This window comes from Petaurus breviceps, unplaced genomic scaffold, assembly GCF_028583685.1.
Source record: "Petaurus breviceps papuanus isolate PSGF00001 unplaced genomic scaffold, PetGlider_PUasm1.0 90919, whole genome shotgun sequence".
Lineage (NCBI taxonomy): Eukaryota > Metazoa > Chordata > Mammalia > Diprotodontia > Petauridae > Petaurus > Petaurus breviceps.
In genome coordinates, this window is record NW_027187378.1 from 26,949,843 (window position 1) to 26,966,877 (window position 17,035).

General features: G+C 39.2%; 1 protein-coding gene across 3 annotated transcripts in view; it reads right to left on the minus strand.

Moving 5' to 3' along the window:
• Positions 1-17,035, minus strand: part of KIF13B (kinesin family member 13B) — a 278,821-nt gene that overhangs the window by 130,269 nt on the left and 131,517 nt on the right. For all 3 annotated transcript variants that reach the window (XM_069075652.1, XM_069075655.1, XM_069075653.1), the window contains 3 exons: positions 14,684-14,795; positions 10,095-10,307; positions 1,814-1,924 (listed from right to left, as the gene is read on the minus strand). In XM_069075652.1, the coding sequence (XP_068931753.1) occupies positions 1,814-1,924; positions 10,095-10,307; positions 14,684-14,795 (436 nt within the window). The remainder of the gene's footprint in view (positions 1-1,813; positions 1,925-10,094; positions 10,308-14,683; positions 14,796-17,035) is intronic.

The window sequence follows — 17,035 nt, forward strand, 5'->3', positions numbered from 1 at the left end:
AGCACCCAGCACATACAATTAACATACTCCAAAGAATAACCAAAGTCGATTAAATTTCAAGATTAGTGTACTATTCACCAAATAGCCTCCTGTTTCAATTATCCCTTGTTCTCCTTAAGAAATATGCACCTAAGGGGCAGCCAGGGGGCTCAGCGAGTAAAAGCACCGGCTCCAGTGTCAGGATGACCTGGATCAAATCCGGTCTCAGATACTCAGCACCACATCCAGAAATAACTGGCCGTGTAACCTTGAGCAAGTTACTTAACCCCGGTTGCTTTAAAAAAAAAAAAAGAAATATGCACCTATGCAAAACTAAAAGCCCCAGGACAGATTGATGTGTTCTATACAAAGAAAATATTTCATATTGTCAGCAAATGTGATAAAATCTTATTAATAGTACAATACTTTTTGCTGAAAAGGAATTTCTCCCTCTAGAAAATGCAATCACTTGCTGGTTTCTATTCAATGTTAATTTAAAATCATTTTGTAGGAGATGGAACAACAATATAACTTGTGCATCATTATTTTCTACTTGTTTTAAAGAAAACCAGATTTACATTGTCCTTACTTTACTATGCTCATATAACAGTATACTACATGAAGACAGTATAGTAGAAGGGGGAAAAAAGAAGGACCTCAGAAGACTATGCAATGCTTTGACACAAATTTGCTCAATAAATTTAGTCAAAGCAATATTCAACAACATTCATCTATTTATTCCACAAATATTTATGGGGCGACTACTATGTGTAATATATCCCACTGAGGGCAATAAGAAAAGAGTAAGAAAGAACTAAAAGTCAGTTCTTACTCAAGAAGCTTACAGTCCAATGAGATATATATAGGAATGATTATAAAGTAGAATGTGATAAGTTCTATAAAATGAGACAAACTAATTGTTTCCTTGGGCACAGTGGAAAATGTATGTATAGCCTGAGTAGATAAAATAAGGTATTTCACTAAAGGGAGGGAAGTAGAGAGAACAGTAAGAAGGAGCCCTGAGTGGCTCAGGAGCAGATAGGATGCAGCAAGGGTTCCTGATGAGGTGTGACATGGTCCTATGATCAGACACGTTGGAACCTACCTAGAGCAGAAGGAGAAACTGGAGACAAATATCACTTATGTAACAATTTGTCTTGACCCTATGCTATTCATTTTGGCACATTTATGATGCCATCAAAATTAGCTAATGTTATAAATGCATTTTTGAAAGGCTTATGCAAATTTGCAGAAATGATAACCTTATTATAAGAGTTGGCAGGCAATCAAGATGATAGCCTCAGCTGTATGATAGCCTCAGCTGTACCATTAAACATTTTGTAGCGTGGGCAAGTCAGCTTCTTACAAGCCCGCCTAGGAAAATGATAAAAATGCTCACCAGTAGGTAGCATATTTCACTGAAATTTAAGGGATGAGAACCAGAAGCTATAAATTAATCAGTTTGAAAACTTGTAAGTTCCCCTCCAGTGCAATTACCCTGATGAAGCACTGGAAAAAATATGTCTCTTGCTCTATGAACAGTACTGCCATTTTGCCTCAGGCTTTCCCTCGGAAAGTAATTTGGGAAAAAAAAACACAAACCCTTACCACCAACAATAAACAGAGCCCTTGACTTAGAGTCTGAATGTTCATCACTGGCACAGAATTGGTCACACATAAAATAAAAAGAAAAAGGAAGTACCACAGGAAAATAAGAAACTTCATTTCATTCCAATCAGAAACATTCAGAAGAGCTATGGAATATTTTGAAGGAGTTTTGAAGAATATTTTAAAGGTAATGGTTCCATTTCCCCTTAAAAGAAGAAATACTAACCTGTGCAATTTCCTCTGTTTTTCTTAATTTCTCTTCCCAGGTTACAGTCATTTCTTGAATCAATTTCTCCGATTCTTCTAGTCGATCCTTTAGCTCTGGTGATTTCATGGCCTACAAAGAGAAAATATTTTAATCTTAAAATGTGAGATGCCTTGAAAAAATGAGATGTTAAACCTAATGGGACAAAAGTAACAATCTGCCTCATCTCAGCTCGACAGTACAGTGAGGTCTTTGACCTAGGCAAAAACACACAATGGACTGTCACTGACACAACAGAATCTCCATTGTACGGTCTGTGCCATGAATCCAAGACAAATTAGCTAAGGCATATGAAGTTGTGCAACAGGGAAAAATGTAGTGGATTTAACTGTGTGGACTTGGGAAAATCACATAAACTCTCTGAGTCTCAATTTGCTCATGTTTAAGAGTGAGCTTGTGAAATGATGGAATTAAAGCATTATAAAAACAAAACAACTTTGAAAGATTGATCAATACACTGTCAGAGAACTAGTGGTAAACTATTTTACCCACCTCCTCACAGAGAGATGATGGATTCAAGACATAGATAAAGATATATATTTTTTTGGAGATGGAAAATGTGGGACTTTATTTTAATTAACTACATATACTTCTTACAAGGATTTTGCATTTATTTTTTTAATCAGAGAGGGGAAGAAATTAATGCATGTTACTTTAAAAATGAAACAAAATTTTTTAAAAAGATGATTGGGATGGACAGCTAGGTGGCACATCGAATAAAGTGCCGGCCCTGGAGTCAGGAGGACCTAATTCCAAATCCCACTTAATCACTTAATCCCAACTGCCTTGCCTTCCCTGCTCCAAAAAAAAAAAAAAAAAAGACGATGGGGTTAGACTAGGGCTCTAAGGACTTTTCCAAATCTACATTCTATGATCTATGAGCAATAATTAATGGGGTATATTAATCTTAAGCAAAAATTTTAGTATGTTAATGGTTTTATTTCCAGAAGGTTGTTCATTTACAGTCACAGTGATAACAAACTATATTATCATTAATAACAACAATACTGCTTTATGGTTTACAACAAACTTTAGAGCATTTTCTCATATGATCCTCAAAACAACCCTAGAAAATAAGTATTATGAGCTTCATCTTACAGGTTAGAAATTCAGGGATGACTCAAAACTTGCTTACACAATTAGTAGCGTGTATGTCCACTACCGGTTTTATCCCCATCTACCACAACCACTAATAATGCCATGCCTTCTAAATTATAGACCTCCCTGAGCAGGAGGCAGAGGAATCCCCGCAGGGAGATGGGGGACCCCTACCTGAGGACATTCCCCAGGACTAAATCTTTCCCTTTTCTATGGCCTTGCTCAGGAGACAGAGAAAGAGAGATCCTAGTCCCCACTTCACCACTCCATACACCAAAGCTTCCTCTGGGGGAGTGGGAGAGGGGGATGGTCTAGGACCTCCAAGCCCAGGGGTGCTCTTACCCTGGGCCTACAGTGGTCCCCAACACTCTGGGTTGGTAGGGGCCAGGTTGAGTCACATGTCATGGAACCAAGGTCTATGTGGTGGGAGGAAAAGAAGGTAGCAGATTGGGTCCCCAACCTAATCAGGACGGGCCTCTACAATGGCGCCTGGACCTTCAACCCCTAATCTACTTCCTGCTGCTCTCTCAGGTTTTCCAACCACATCAAAATGACAGTATAAACTGGAAACTGGTGTCAATGCCAAAAATAAAGCTGGGCTATGAATTCAAGACCAGACTACTCTCTAATATGCATCTTGTCTCTCTCTATTCCAAATGGTACACTAAATGAAAGAATAATTTGCTTACTAAATTTAGAGACAAATTATAGTAATGCTGCTAAGACTGGCAAGCATTAGTCCAGTGTAAAGAAATACTTAAAGGTAAAGAGGTGTCATGATAAGAGGCAGCATAGTGAACAGATCTCTAAATCTGGAGTTACAAAGACCTGTTTATAATACTAACTAGCTCTCTGATGCTGAACAAGTCATTTCTCTGAGTTTTACTTCCCTCATCTGTAAAATGGGGGAAACAACAATACTCAATTTGTTATTTCTAGGCTCAAATGAGATCATTTCCATAAGGTGCTTTATAAAATTTATATGGCTACATATTGGCTATGATTGTTATTGTTATCATAGATTATAAATGGATTGTATCTCTTATATAGTGCCATAATGAAAAAAAGTCAAATGATCACAAAGCCTATTATGATCACATCATTTAAGGACTAGATTGTCATCTTTCTCCTATTTCCTACACTGGTCAGATGAAAGGTGTCAAACATGCATCACCAGCAGTCCAAACCAGATTAAAAGGTAACTGGGAAATATTTAACAAAATAAATAAAAATACAATAAAACACAGATAATGTCAATATTATCTGCTAAGTCAATGTGTGACCCACAGAGATCCTTCCATATGGCTTAGTGGTATTTAAGCTTGAAGGCACGGGGTTAAACTCTTTGTAGAATACGATAGAATACTGTAAACCTGCAACACCCCAAACACAAATACTGTCTATGCTCTCCCAAGATGATCTCACAGTCTACTGCAGCACACCTTGTGGTCAATGAAGGTGGAGGTAGGCTGTCTAAGGTACACTTTACTGACATCCAGTCAAGCAACTCCTCCCTCAGGATATATGAAGTACCTGTCAGGATTTATGTGCCTGGTCAGCATTATGAAAAGCACTATGGAGGATACAGAAGGATCATGAGACACGCTGACTTTCCATAAAGACTTATATAGTCCATTGGGGGTGTTAAATACAAGAAAAAAATTAACCCACAATAAAAGGGGATGTACATAATTAAGTGTTAACTGGTTAGACAGTAAACTGAGAAGGGGAAATCTATGAGGACTGTTGTGTTTCTACCCACCAGACAGCAGACACTTAGAGGACAGGCTATCTTCACATCCCCACTCCCTATTATGGAGTTTAGCAAACAGTAAATGCTTAATCAGTGTTTTTCATTAATTAGTTCATTAACCTATTAAAGCTTTTCAATTAACCCTGCCATCACCTCAAGCTGAGTTCTAAGGTGTTGCAGTAGACAAAACACTGGACTTGGAGTCAGGAAAATCTGGGTTCAAGTCCTGGCCCAGATACTTCATTTAATGTTTGTCTGTCTGTCTCCTCATCTATAAAATGGGGATGTATATGCTCTAATAACATCTGGGATGTAAGTGAGAGAAGGTTTGCAAAGTGCTAGGCAAACCTTAAAATGCCATTTGCTGTTATTATTGTTGTTATCATTATTGTCAATCACTCAGTCAGGTCCTAAAAAGGGGCATCCACATTCATTGCTTCCATTTCCTTATATCTTACTCATTTCAAACCAGGTACGATTTCATTTCCAACCCTAAGGACTGACCTGAAATTGCTCTCCCCAAGGTTTCCAACCATATCTGCTAAATCCAATGCCATTTTCCTCAGTCCTCCTCATTCCTGATTTTTCTAAAGTTTTTATTGCATAGACTGGATGCCTTCTCTTCCTTTGTTTTTGAGGGCAGTCCTCTCTTAGTTCTCCTCCTGCCTGGTGACTTATTCTTAGAATCCTATACGGAGTCCTCACTGTCATTTTTCTCCCACCCATCAGCAAAAGCTTTGTCCTGGGTCCTCTCTTCTCTCTAGTCTAACCCTTGGTATCTCTTCTGTTCTCGTGGATTCATTTATTGTCTGTATACTGGTAATATTCAAATCTATACTACTAGCTCTCATCTCTCGTCTGAAGTCCCATCCTGTATTGCTAACTGCGTGACAGACAGCTCCACCTAGATGTCTCAAAGGTACTTCAAACTCAGTATGTCTAAGAACTCACATTTCCTCCAAAATGCACTGTAATCTAAACTTCTTTGTATAAATTGGCACCACACATCTTCCTCCCAGTCACCTAGGTGCAAAATCTTAGGGGTATCCTCATTCACAGTAGCCAATCAAATGCCAAGACTTGCCAAGCCTCCTTCCAGAACTTTTCACATAGTTGTCAGTCAACAAACGTTTATTAAAAGTTTATGAAGTGCCAGGCATAGCATAAATTTCTGGCGATAAAAAAAAAAGTAAAAACACCATTCCTGCTCTCAAGGAGTCTACTGAGAGCAAAAACCCGCCAAAACGCACCCAGGAAGCTGTGTTCCAGCTGCAGCATCTCAATGGAAGGTTAATCCAGAGCAAAGCAACTATCCGTGGGGTGAGCTCTTACAGAAGACACGTGAGACATCTGAAGGTGTTTAAGCTATGTTCTTCAGAGGCACAGTAAAGAGGGAGAGCGTTTTGGCATGAGGACATCTCACCCATTCTCTCCACTCAGAGAGCGGCTGTACTAGTTCAAATCCTTACCAAGTCTCACCTGATTCACTGTTGTCCTTCATATTCAAAGAGGACCAAAATAACATCATGATGTTAGAGTCAAGGTACAGTGTGTCTGATTGTGGCTGATCAGACCAATACAAGCTTGGAAGTCTCTACCACAGGTTGGGCAGAAATATTCCATTTGAACATCTGGAGCAGACAAGTCTCTACATCTGAGCTTCTCAGACCTCTAACCTCTTTCTTCTCTAATCCATCCTTCACACAACTACTAATGTGACATTCCTAAAATATACTCATTCATGCCACTTCCCCTCCTCGACTTTAAAAAAAAATTCCATTTTTACCTACCTTTCTGTAAGTGTTCTCATTACTGGAAGATATCACCTCCTCAGCTCTTCTTCATGGAATCCTAACCTCCATCAAAGTACATCAAATACCACTACTGAACAAAGCCTTTCCCAGGCTTACCATACATTAGAGATTAAAACTTTCTTCCTCCTGTAATGATTTTGTATCCACTCCATATATGTTACTTATTTGTGTACATGGTATATCCATCAAGGCAAGACTAATCTCTGGGTGAGCAAGAGGACAGATTTGTTTTGGTCTTGCATTCACAAAGGCTAGCCCATACTAGATATTTACTAAATATTGGTTAAAGTGAATTGCCCACTGCCTTCATTCTTGTACCAAAAATAATTTATTTCTCTTTTTTCTTTCTTCCTATGCCATCCCCTACACCGGTGAATGTAAGCTCCTAGAAAACAAGTTCTGCTTCATTTATGTCTTTTTCTCTCCAGAGCACAGGGAATGGCACATGGTAGGGAATCAAGAAATGCTTGGTGACTAACAATCTGCTATGTCATGTATTACAATTAATTTTCCTTCTTTTCCTCAAAATTTGCCTCAACTCCTACTTTATGCACAAAATCTAACTTAAATACAGAATTCCTGGGGGGCGGAGTCAAGATGGCCAAGTAGAAGCACAACTTCCGAGCAGCTCTGGCTTCCACCTTCCCCAATCAATGTAAAAAGGGTATTCTGAACAAACTTTGGAGCTGCAGAACCCACAAAATGACACACACAGAGAAGCTAACCTCCCACTGAGGACAGCCTGGCGGGCTAGCAGGAATTGGCCAGCACAGCACTCTGGAAGCCGAGGCCAGGCCCGCAGCCAGAGGTTTTAGCCCCAGGGTGGGCCTGACCAGCCACCAGCTGGACGGACTCCAGATCAGCAGCAACTATGGCCGTTTCCAGAATTATCAACACATAGGTGCAAAAGACAAAGTGAGAGGTCAGTGCACAGTGGGCTTTGGGACCCAGTAACTGGGAGTGAGTCAGCTTTTGCCCCCGGGGTTGAGAAGCCACTGAGATGCCCAGCACAGCCAGACAGCACCACGCAGCAGCTTCAGCTCCTGGCCTGCAGAGTGTAGGGGGACCAAGCAACCAGTCTGAGGGGTAATCATTCTTGCTTTAACCTGCTTGGATCTGGATTGCAGTCTAGGGTGGAGGTCCTGGGGTGTATGACCAGCTTGCCAGAGCGTGTGGAGGCCTCCAAGAGAGCACCTATCTAAAGCCTCCAGCAGCTGAGAAAAGCTCAGCATTTGGGACGAAAGCTCCCCTGTCTGGTGGCTGAGTCCTACTGTGGCAAAAAGCCCAGAGGTCAAGTGACTGGGCAAGTGACTGAGGGGCAACATGACCAGGCAAAGGAAACAAAGCAGACAGAAGATTCCAACATTAGACTCCTATTTGGGGGACAAAAAGGAGCAAAGCATGGAACAGGAGGAAGACAGTGAAGTCAGAACTCCTGTACCAAAAGCTTCAAAGGAAAATACGAGCTGGTTACAGGTCATAGAGGACCTTAAGAAGCAGAGAAGAGAAGTGGAGGAAAAATTGGGAAGAGAAATGAGAACAATGCAAGAAAATTACGAGATGAGAATCAACAACCTGACTGAGGAAAATAACACCTTAAAAAACAGACTAACTCAAATGGTGAAGGAGACTCAAAAAGGCAGTGAGGAGAAGAATGCCTTAAAAAGCCGAATTTGCCAGATGGAAAAAGAATCTCAAAAGCTCACTGAGGAGAATCATTGCTTCAGAATTAGATTGGAGCAAATGGAACCTAATGACTTTATGAGAAATCAAGATGCTGTTAAACAGAGAATGAAAGAATAGAAGGTAATGTGAAATATCTCATGGGAAAAACCACTAACTTTGAAAATAGATCCAGGAGAGACAATTTAAAAATTATTGGACTACCTGAAAGCCATGATCAAAGTAAGAACCTAGAAATCATCCCCCAGGAAGTTCTCAAAGAAAACTGCCCTGATGTTTTAGAACCAGAGGGCAAAATAGAGGTTGAAAGAATCCACCGATCATCTCCTGAAAAAGATCCCAAAAAGAAAACTCCTAGGAATATTATAGCCAGGTTCTGGAATTCCCAGATTAAGGAAAGATTACAAGCAGCCAGGAAAAAAAATTTGAATATTGTGGAAACACAATCAGGATAACACAGGATCTGGCAGCTTTTACACTGAGGGATCGAAAGGTTTGGAATATGATATTCCGGAGGGCAAAGGAGCTGGGATTAAAACCAAGAATCACCTACCCAGCAAAACTGAGTATCATGTTTCAGGAGAAAATATGGTCATTCAGTGGAATAGAGGACTTTCAAGCATTCTTGATTAAAAAATTGAATTGAAAGTTGAATAGAAAATTTAACATTCAGATACAAGAAGCAAGAGAAGCATAAGAAGGTAAACAGGGAAATGAAATCATAAGGAACTTATCAAAGTTGAACTATTAACATTCCTAAATGGAAAAACAATAATTGTAACTGATGAACCTTTTGTCAGTATGAAAATAGTTGAAGGGAATAGAAATATATATATATATATGTCTATATATGAGGGTATATGGGCATATGAATACGTATGTGAATGTGTGTATATATGTTTACAGGTATACATAGATAGAGGGCACAGGACCAATTTAACAGGAAGAGATGATACTTAAAAGGTGAAATTAAGAGGTGAGAGAGGAATATAATGAGAGGAGATGGGGAGAGACAGAATGGGGTAAACTATCTCATACAGAAGAGGCAAGGGAAAATGGTTACAATGGAGGGGAAGAATAGGAAGGCAAAAGGGAATGGGTCAACCTTATTCTCATTGAATTTGGCTTGGGGAGGGAATGAAATACACACTAAATAGGGTATCATCCTACAGGAGAGTAGGAGGGAAGGGGATGAGAGGGGGGGATGATGGAAGGGAGGTCAGGCTTGGGGGGAGGGAAGTTGGAAGCACCCACTTTTGAAAAGGAACAGGATCAAAGTAGAGAATAGAACAAGAGGGAGGTGGGATAGGAGGGAGGGAAATATAGTCAGTCTTTTACAATATATCTACTATGTTATTGTTTTGCATTAGCTACACATGTACAACCTATACTGAACTGCTTATCTTATAATAATGGTGGGTGACAAGGGAGGAAGGGAATGAATCTTTAATTCAAAGTTTTAAAATCAAATGTTTATATATATACACATACTATTATTAATACTATTTTACATATAATTGGGAAATAAGATATACAGGCACTGGGGCATTGAGATACATGCCCTACTAGAAAAGTCGAGAGGGGTATGAGAGAAAACATGGGAGAGAGCAGATTGGAGGAGGGGACATCCTGTGGGACCGCTATTTGGGGGCTGTAAGTAGGGGAAAAAAGGGGAGAAAATTTGTAACTCAAAATCTGGCGGAAATGAATGATGTAAATCAGAAGTTAATAAAGCATTTGAAAAATGGGAAAAATAAATAAATAAATGCAGAATTCCTGAATGGAAAAGGCCATTATTTGAGGGAAAAAGAGAACACAACCCAAACCCTGGCTTTATTGAATTCTCACAGAAACAACAGGAATCTTAAACCAGTTATTAAAATGTGCCTGTTACCTCTGCTTTGGTGAGCTGTTCTCGGAGCTTTTCTACCTCTTCTCGGAGATCCCGAATGATTCGTGCATTGGGGTCTTCGTTAACTACTGCATGGTTCACGATGTTTTTGGCTCTGTCAGCATACCTCAGAGTTGAAAGGGTCTCATCATAGTTATCAGCAGCAGGGCTGACAGTGGCCACCATGGCTGTCTTGCTGTTACCCCCAAGACTATCCTAAAGAAGAAAAAAAATAATAAAATCATAGAACGTTCCAATCTGTCGACTCAAAGAAAGACTATTTAAACTGCTTCATCCTACAGAGGAGAAAAATGAAAGCTAGAGAAGTGAAATGATTTATCTAAGGTCACAAAGTCAGTTAAGAGGAATGGCAGGCTAAAATTCAGGCTTCCTGACCCACAATCCAATGAGCATCAGATGGAATTCCCCATTTAATTATACATATAGAAAAAAACATGTAACTGGTTTGCCTGGCAGAATTAGTCATTAGAAAGGCCAACTTACCCATCACTAATAAACAAAACTATTATACATCGGCATATATTCACTGACAGGTGAATGTTACTTGGTTTTTCCTGTAAAATTGAGATGTGTTGAGGTCTCCCAAGAAGGTCCTAAATAACCAAAGCACCATTTCATTTATGATTGGACTACCATACAAAATGATGTGGTCAAAGACCATGCTCCTCCCACAATTGTTAAAGGGATACTTTCTAATCTTGAGGGTTCTATTGTACTAGATTAAGTATGACAAGAAAGTACTGCTAGTTTTTGGTCACCAACAATCTGTACTTGAACCTCTGAAATTATATAACAAAACATACAAGCATATTAGAACAACTCCAAAAGATGAAATCAGGACATTTCAGTTTACTTTAAAATCTTAAAATATACAGTACTTTATACTCTATAGTACCTGTTTCCCACAAAAGTCAAATCCAGAAAAGGCTTGCTATATGTGGGATAAAGAAAACCAGACTCGGAGTCAGGAAAGTTGTGCCTTCAAAGCTTGCCTCTGGGACTTGCTTACTAGCTGTGCAACCATGGGCAAGTCACCTGACCTCACTGAGACTGTTTTCTCCTTGGTGAAATGAAATAAATAATACCTATAGCACCTACTCCACAGGTACAGCTCAAAAAAGGAAACAAACATAAAGTGTTCTGTACACTTTAAAGGACTATTTATTAACATTAATTGTGGCTATTATATTCTAGTTCTCCCTGGTTCAAGATTCCACACCTCTGAAGTCTATCCCCTCACACAAACAGAATAACAATGATTCTGAGGCACAAGCCTGACCACATGAATCTCTATTCAAAAATTTAACTTAGCTCCCTGTTGTCACTGGGATAAAAAAATAAACTTATCAGTCTGACATTTAAGGCCCTCTACAATCTGGATTCAACCTACCTTTACAGTCATTTCATATCATGTCTCTTCATATACTTTCTGCTTGAAACTAACTGATCTAACTGTTCCCCGAACTTAACATCTCATCTTCATAACTTGCCGAAGACTCTGTCCCTTCAGGACCCTCAGACCTGGAATGCACTCCCTCCTCAGCTTCCTTCACGTTTCTCCCCCAGGAGTTTTATCCTACATAAACCTTCCTTAATCACCATCCTGGACCCCTATGAGAGGGTAAATAATTAGGGGCTAGTTTTTTGTCTTTATATCCCTCCTTCACACACAGTAAACATTTAAGAAATGTTAATTTAAATAAACTGACTCCACCTGGACATTGATACAGGACAGAATACATGGAGTCAGATGATAGGGGTTTGACACTTGCAGGACTTTGTACCAGACCCTAGTGACTTCTCAGGACACAGCTGCCCCATCAGCCAAACGAGAAGTTGGTTTGTACCACCTCAAAGGCTTGTACCAATTCTAAACCCCATGACCTTCTGTTTTTCCAGTTAAACCTGAGCTGGGCACTACAATGAGAGGGGCTCACATAAGTGAGATGGCAATAATCTGGCACCAAGGTCTGCCTATGTCACTCACCTGCATGGCCAAGAAGAAAAACGGCGGACCTGGAGTGGGGATACACAGGCTTGAGTCCTGCCAGTCTCCAGAGCTGTACGAAAATGGGTAAGTCACTGAACCTAGCCAAGCCTCAGATGGATGTCTATAGGATGAGGTAACACCTATAGGGCTAGCCTCATCAGTGCCCTGACCTATTTAAAGTTCTTTGCAAAATTAAAGATTAGCTGTTACAATTACTGCTATTATTATTACTACTATTGCTTTTACTGCTATGGCTGCTGCAGCCACCACCACCATTACCTATAAAAAAACACTCCCACCAACCTTCTTAGCCTGATAATTAAGAATCTAGCACTGAGCTTACTTTCCAAGTTTATTTCACATTACACTCCATGTTGCATGCTAAATTCTGGCCAAACAGGACTACCAGCTGTGCCCAGAATTCAAACTGCTATCTCTCACACCTCTTTGTATTCATACATGTTTTGTCTCACTTCTAGAATATACTTCTTTTAGTAGTAGTTGATTCATAGGTCCAAAGACCTGTGTTCTAATCCTGATGCTGACAAAAAAATAAATCTTTGGCCTTAGGTGAATCATGTAATTTCTTCAGGCAGCACTGTCGTCATCTGTAAAACAAGGGGGTTAGACCAGATGATTCCTACTCCTTCCTACTTCCACAGAGACTTAATAGCTAATATTCCAAAGTCTATTTATACATCCACTACTAACGATTCAGTTTGCTATAGATACACAAATAAAGGCATTCTATCCTGAAAGAAAATACTCTAGAAGCAATGAAAGAGTGGTAAAGCTAGTTATTTTGGGCTAGTAGGGATCATAGCTTTCTGAGAAGCTCTCTGTCCCCCAGCTTGATGACTGCTTCATTTATAGATGCCAATCTAGCATTTCTGACACACTTGCATTTGGCAACATCCTAATAATGTTAAGAAGAGTCCCACACACATTAATGAGATTCAAGAGTTGCTTCGAAAGATCCCAACTCAATTTGCCAATTTGTCTGTGTACCAGCAACCCTGGGGTAGGTGGGGCCCTTCAACCACCACATACTGTTAGCCCCCATGAGCTACCAAAGCTACTGGTGAAAAGATTTGCAACAATAACTACCACAGTGAAAAACTGCACAGACTGTGCCTTCAGTTTATGCTGAGGAAAGGAAACCTGGCCAACAACAAATACTTGATATTTTGAAAGCCCTTTGTGACTTTTAAAGCAACAAAATATTCTGCCTACACTGAAAATAGCTGAAGCTGTTTGGAAAAAGGAAATAACACAAGAATTGGCACTTTTTCAAAGAAAAAGGAAAGTCCTTCATTTACTCTGTTTGTGTAATTAGACAAAATTCTGCTTCAGATGTAGCAAATTCAAAGGGAGTTAAACATGAAAAGAATTGCACTTTTAGAATCTTACGATTTTTAGAGGTTAAGGTTTGACAGACGAGAAAGAATATCAAGAGTCAAAGGAACTCAGCAACTTACCCAAGGTCACAGAGCTACTTAGGAGTGATGGGAGCTAAGGGGTAGAGCTCAGGTCTCCTGATTAATTGAATCTGGCATGTTTTCAACTACTCTATGCTGCCTCCTTGCAAAGAGGGGTGAAAAGAGGATGAAAAATGGCCTAAAAAATGCCAGTTGATACATTACACATACATAAGAATGCATATATTCCTTAAAAGACAATTTAAAAAGCCTGTCAATGATTAAATATTCATAACTAATGCACATTAGAATAAAATTTTTTTCACAGAAAAACATTCTAGCATGAAGAAGATGAACTTAGTTTCTCTCTTCCTTCCCAAAATAACTGTTAGCTACTACTTGCTGCACCCCTAGAGGTAGCATGCTGTGGGAGTAAAGATGGTGAACTTGGAATCAAAAAGGAGAGTAAAATCCCACTCAACAAATTCAATAAACATCAAGCACCTCCTATAGGTAAAGCCTATAATAAAGGAATGAAGTAATGCAAATGCGAAGTTATGTTTTGTTTAGTTTTAATCTAAAAAACATGGCCGCTGACCTCAATTGGATTAGTAGACCTAAAAACAGATAACTACCAAACACAGTATTATACAATAGACATATCAGAGGAGTATAGAAAAAACACTATATGAGCTTTGAGAGAGAAGTTTGCTGCAAATAATATTGGCCTCCACTAAAAAGGGGAAGAAAAAGGAATGTGTTTATTAAATACCACTATGCATCAAGCACTGTGCTAAGTACTTTTCAAATATTGTCTCATTTGATCCTCAAAACAATCCTTCAAACTAGGGGCTACTATGATCCTTATTTCACAGTTAAGAAAACTGAGGCACACAGAGGTTAAGTAACTTGCTCAGGATCTCAGATCTATCCAGTCAGAGACTGGATCTGAACTCAGGTCTTCTTGACTTAAGGCCCAGCGCTCTACTGTGACACCTTGCTGCCTTCCAAACAGGAAAAAAATTAAGGAGGGCTGCAGATACTTCATCCAGTATTACCTCACACACAAGAAGGATTCTCACTGTAAATCTAGATACCAAAACATTCTATCCTTCTTTTGCTCCCATTATTCCATTAAAAATATGAAGAAAAAAATTACTTACTTTTAAGAGCCAGGTGAGGACAGAGTCACGATATGGAACAAATTTGTTCTTGTTTCTTCCAGCACCCTGATCTGCAAGGGCTGAGATAACCAGACCAAGGGTGGTGAGGGACCTGCAGGGGTGTCATGAATACTGGTAAGCAAAAAAAAAAAAAATCTAGAGATAAAATATCTTAACATATTCATCAAGATTGATTGGGCCCACATCTGAGTGACATTGTGACACTGTGGTCAGCTTACTGACATTTAATTGCAAGCCTATGGAAAAAAAAAATCAATACTTCTACAATTGCTAAGCAAATCAAACTGATTCTTCAAGAGTCTCTGTTCAACTATGCCCCAAAGGGCTATAAAAACGTGCATACCCTTTGACCTAGCAATACCACTGCTAGGTCTGTATCCCAAACAGATCATAAAATGGGAAAAAGACCCACACGTAAAAAAATATTTACAGCAGCTCTTTCTGTGGTGCCAAGAACTGGAAATTGAGGGGATGCCCATCAACTGGGGAATGGCTGAACAGGTTGTGGTATATGAATGTAATGGAATACTATTGTGCTATAAGGAATGATGAACAGGCAGACTTCAGAAAAACCTGGAAAGAATTATATTAACTGATGCTGACTGAAGTAAACAGAACCAGAAAAACATTGTACACACTAACAGCCACAGTGCGTGATGACTAATTTTGATAGACTTAGCCCTTCTCAACGATGCAAGGACCTAAAACAATTCCAAAGGACTCATGATGGAAAATGCCAGACACATCCAGAGAAAGAACTATGGAGTCTGAATGCAGAGCAAAGCAGACTATTTTCTTTTTTGCTTTGTTTTGTTTTTCTTTCTCATGCTTTCTCCCATTCATTATACTTCTTCCATGCAACATGACTAATGTGAAAATGTGTTTAATAGGAATGTATGTGTAGAGCCTATATCAAATTGCATACCACATTGGGGAAGAAAGGGAGAGAGAAGGCAAGAAAATTTAAAACTTATAGAAATGAATATTGAAAACTAAAATAAATAAACTAATTTTTAAAAAGTCTCCCTTCAAGTCTGTAGCAGAAAGGATTAGCCTGCTGCACACTTATAAGGCTACCTACCATTAATGTAGATACCACATGAAAAAAATCACCAAAAACAAGACCAATATAATGAGAGGTTTCTGTCAGAGAACTCCACTGTGAAAAATAATCCTTCACAATTTTTCTATTAAAGTAAACCCAATACTAAAAGACTTCAGTCCTCTGATCAGTGCAATGACTGATGATTTTAGAAGTCATCCGAAGCATGCCTTCCATCTGTCAGTACAGACTATAGTTGTAGAATGGGGCATAAACTAACATATCTGTTTTGCTTGAACATATTTTTTTTTTTTACAAGAAAGGATTAGATTGGGGGGGAGTCACTGGGAAGTGAAATAATATACATTTTTAAAAGCATCAATAAAAAATTTTAATAGAAAAATGACTACAATATAAATGGAAAGAACAGCACAGAACTATTGAAACTCAATGTTTCAAAAGTTTAAGGAGCAAGCTTGGCCCCAAAGAAGTGGTATGAGAAGACACAACCACATGCTCTTTTTCAGAGGTGGAGGTCCACAGATGTGGAACAATGCCCAAAACAACAAATCTTCCATGTGTTGAGTGCTTTGGCTGAAATGGGAGGATCTGAAGGACTGGGTGGAAGATATCTATCACTCCAGATTCAAGAGTTTCTATCATAAAAAGAAAGGTTTCCTCCAAGATTTATTGGGAGATACAGAGATACCAGTGAGAGAATTCTCTGCTTGCGTAGGAGGCATGTAGTTATAGTGGATTAACACAATGACATAATCAGTCCTATCCATGTCTGTTTTGGACACTGAGATTTCCTGGCTGAAGGATGAAGTGGCTGGTTCAAGGGACTGGATTTGCTGTGTGGTCATTTTAAAAAAGTTATTTGTATTTTTTCAGAGCTGGAATTAGTTGGCATATGTACAGCAAGGATAAAGTCCCAATTGGGGCCGTCATATCACTACCTCATGATTGTCTGTTATTAATGCATATTGTAGTATTCAGGTCAAACAAGTATGGGAAGAAGTCAGAGGAGAAAGAGCTAATCTGTGAGCTCACCAATCACACTAAGGACATGGGTAGCTTAGAAAGATATGATGGATGTGGAAGTTACCTTCACATCTCTAATCACCCAGGAGATGGAGAAGTAGTACAGAACAAGGAATGGAAGCAAACTGGTTATGAAAAAAATTACGGCTTGGAAAGATCAAAGCTTGCCCTATTAGTTCCACTACTCAGGGTCAATCCCCTCTGGGGACATACTTAATCATGAGCTCCAAACCTGGCTTGTTAAA